Here is a 2,656-nt window from a genome sequence, read left to right as displayed (position 1 = left end):
CGAGGGAGCGTCGGGTCAGTCCTATGTGATCGATCCATCGGGTCGGGGAGGCCAGTCGGACCAATGTGGTGGTAGACCGAGCCAAACGACTGGTCAAACTTAATTGATTAGTCGACTGAGCCGGAACAACCGATCAAACCAAGGTGGTCGGTCAACCGGGACAAAACGACTGGTAAAACTGATATGATCGGTCGACCTGACTGAGGTAGCTGACCCAGTCGAACCAATGTAGTCGGATGACCGGGCTGGAGCGGTCGATTCGTATTGAATATTTTGGATATTTTGCATATATGAGCTTATCATGAGATTACTTTCTGGCTCGATCGACTAAGCTTAGTTGACTTAAGGTCGGCAGGATTCACTCAATCTGTCGGGTTTTGTCATGATGGATCATCCGACTAATACGTCTTGATTGTCGACCCTTACTCCTTAATGAGAAAGATATATGGCGTCCCTCAGATGGTTGGAGATATTGTGAAACCAGATATTCCCTTGGATGGGTTCCACATGAGGGTTGGCTATTGCACCAGGTTAACTTTTCTATAACATCGACTCAAATGCTTTTTTTTCTTTTTTTTCTTTTTTGCCTTGAATCTAGCCAATTAATTGGGGCCTGGGTCGTCCGGTTTCCTTTTTATCCACCTCCTTGTCTGATTGACTTGGCCTTGGTGCCTCGGCTAGGAAAATTTCACTTGATTGAACAAATCGACTTCACGTTCTGGTAGTGGGCCCACCTTCACCGTACTCTTAAAATTTAGACCATTAAATCTCAGAAAGTGCTGACATATTATTTATGTTCATAAAAGTTGAAGGAAAATAATTTATTGTCAGTAGTAATTTATCATATTACTCCTACCAAAATAAAATTATGTAAAATAACCATGTAGGTTTAACTGCAGACTTTGAGGCATCTCTTCTTAAAATGTTATAATGCAATGAATCCCAGTTTATTATAAAATTTAGCATAAACTTTGACCGTTTGATGGTGGATTTTCCATGTAGCTAAAATAACTCCATTATAGTAGACGAAGGTGCAAGATGATAATTATAAACATAGTACCTCTGCTGCACCTTAGGATTCTCATATATATATATATATATATATATTGACGCGCATACACATATATGCGTGCGGGAATAGAGAAAAGTAGCTACGACTACGAGTGCTTGGCATACGCATTCCCAATATACCATTTTCTAGTTCCTAAACCCACACCAAACCAAACAACTACAATAAACAAAACTCACACCCACTGACACACAACCCGACACATGCCAACAAACCTTCAAGAAATACTAAACCTCACACAAAAAAACCTATTATTCTCAGCGCCGGCGGTGCGGGGTGGCGCCTGCGAGACGAGAGACAAAGTAAAGCGCGTTGCACGTAACTCTCCGAGCCTCCGATACGTGTGCTGAGACGGAGCGGCGAGCTGAAGGAGGTAGTCGGCGGATGGCATCGAGGCAGGTGTCCTGATCAGTAAGCGCGGCGCTAGCCCATGTCAGTGCGTTGTCCAGCTGCCACCGCGAGTTTTCTCTCCGGAGGCTGCGGATCTCGGCCGCCGCGCTAGCGAGCTGGTCCCTGGAGTCGGAGATCTGCTCGGCACAATCGCGTACGGTGGGCGGAGGATGGGAGAAGCGGTGGAGGAAGGAGAGAGCGCTGTGGGCGGAGGTAGCGGCGGCGGAGACGGCGTCGACGGCGAGAGCGGGGGGGGTGCGGGCGGCGGAGGGGGAGAGGGTGCGGATGCAGAGAGAAGGGTAACGTGCGTGGGCGCAGGAGGAGAGAACTAGGGACGAAGGAGGGAAGGATGAAGAGGAGGAGATGGGAATGAGGAAGAGGGGGAGGAGGAGGAGAATGCAAGGAGTGGCCATGGAAGAAAGGTAAAGCGAAGATTTTGGGGCGCGGGAGCGAATGGGTTGGCTTGGGAGACCTAATTATTTGGGAGGTCGGAAGGAATGGACCTGACTCTTGGAAGTAATTACCAAAATACCATATGTTTAGTGTTTTTTTATTATTATTATTGTTATTACAAGGGAAAATCATGATATCTTAATATAAATCTGATCATTTTATGGCTCACCGTGATATATGTATTTTCATCATTTATTATTTTGATGTGATTATAACATTGTAGTGGTATAGTGGTAAATATTAAAATTTAGATATTTTATATGTCTATATTAATAAAGGATCAACTTTAACAAAGTATGAGGATATTTTAGGCTCCTTATCAAATAAGAATTTTTCGAGTATATTTATAAAAGCATAAATCGATGATTAAATTTAACCAATTTATGAAGGCAATTCAACATATCCCACTCATTGAAGACATTTGATGAAGTCTAGCTAATCTCATCAAACGAAATAATAATAATAGTAGATCTGGATCATTTCTTATGATTTAATTCAAAAATTCTTTCGGATGAGGCTAACTATCAAAGCAAATATACTTTCATCCAATTGCCCTATAAACTCATGATTTCATCAGCTACATCAACAACTATAGTGTTGTATTTTTTGAGATTTCGAGCTTTTCTGTATGGTTACATGTGTAATCCTTCCCACACAAAACTAAGGCAAACTTATAAATAAATGGGAGGCTATCCTCGAGAACAGGGGGGGGGGGGGGGGGGGGGAAAATTGGGGGGGGGGGGG

The 2,656-nt window shown here is 43.5% G+C and overlaps 1 protein-coding gene across 1 annotated transcript; it reads right to left on the bottom strand.

Annotated features, from left to right (window-relative positions):
• Positions 1 to 1,152: 1,152 nt before the first annotated feature.
• On the bottom strand, positions 1,153 to 1,928 carry LOC110030245 (pectinesterase inhibitor 3-like). The gene has a single exon (XM_020732866.1). It carries the CDS (start codon positions 1,870 to 1,872, stop codon positions 1,327 to 1,329), a length of 546 nt encoding a protein of 181 aa, XP_020588525.1. The 5' UTR covers positions 1,873 to 1,928; the 3' UTR covers positions 1,153 to 1,326.
• Positions 1,929 to 2,656: the final 728 nt, after the last annotated feature.

The sequence above is a fragment of the Phalaenopsis equestris genome, unplaced genomic scaffold (assembly GCF_001263595.1).
Source record: "Phalaenopsis equestris unplaced genomic scaffold, ASM126359v1 Scaffold000686, whole genome shotgun sequence".
Taxonomy (NCBI): Eukaryota; Viridiplantae; Streptophyta; class Magnoliopsida; order Asparagales; family Orchidaceae; genus Phalaenopsis; species Phalaenopsis equestris.
This window is presented reverse-complemented; position numbering and strand designations above follow the sequence as displayed.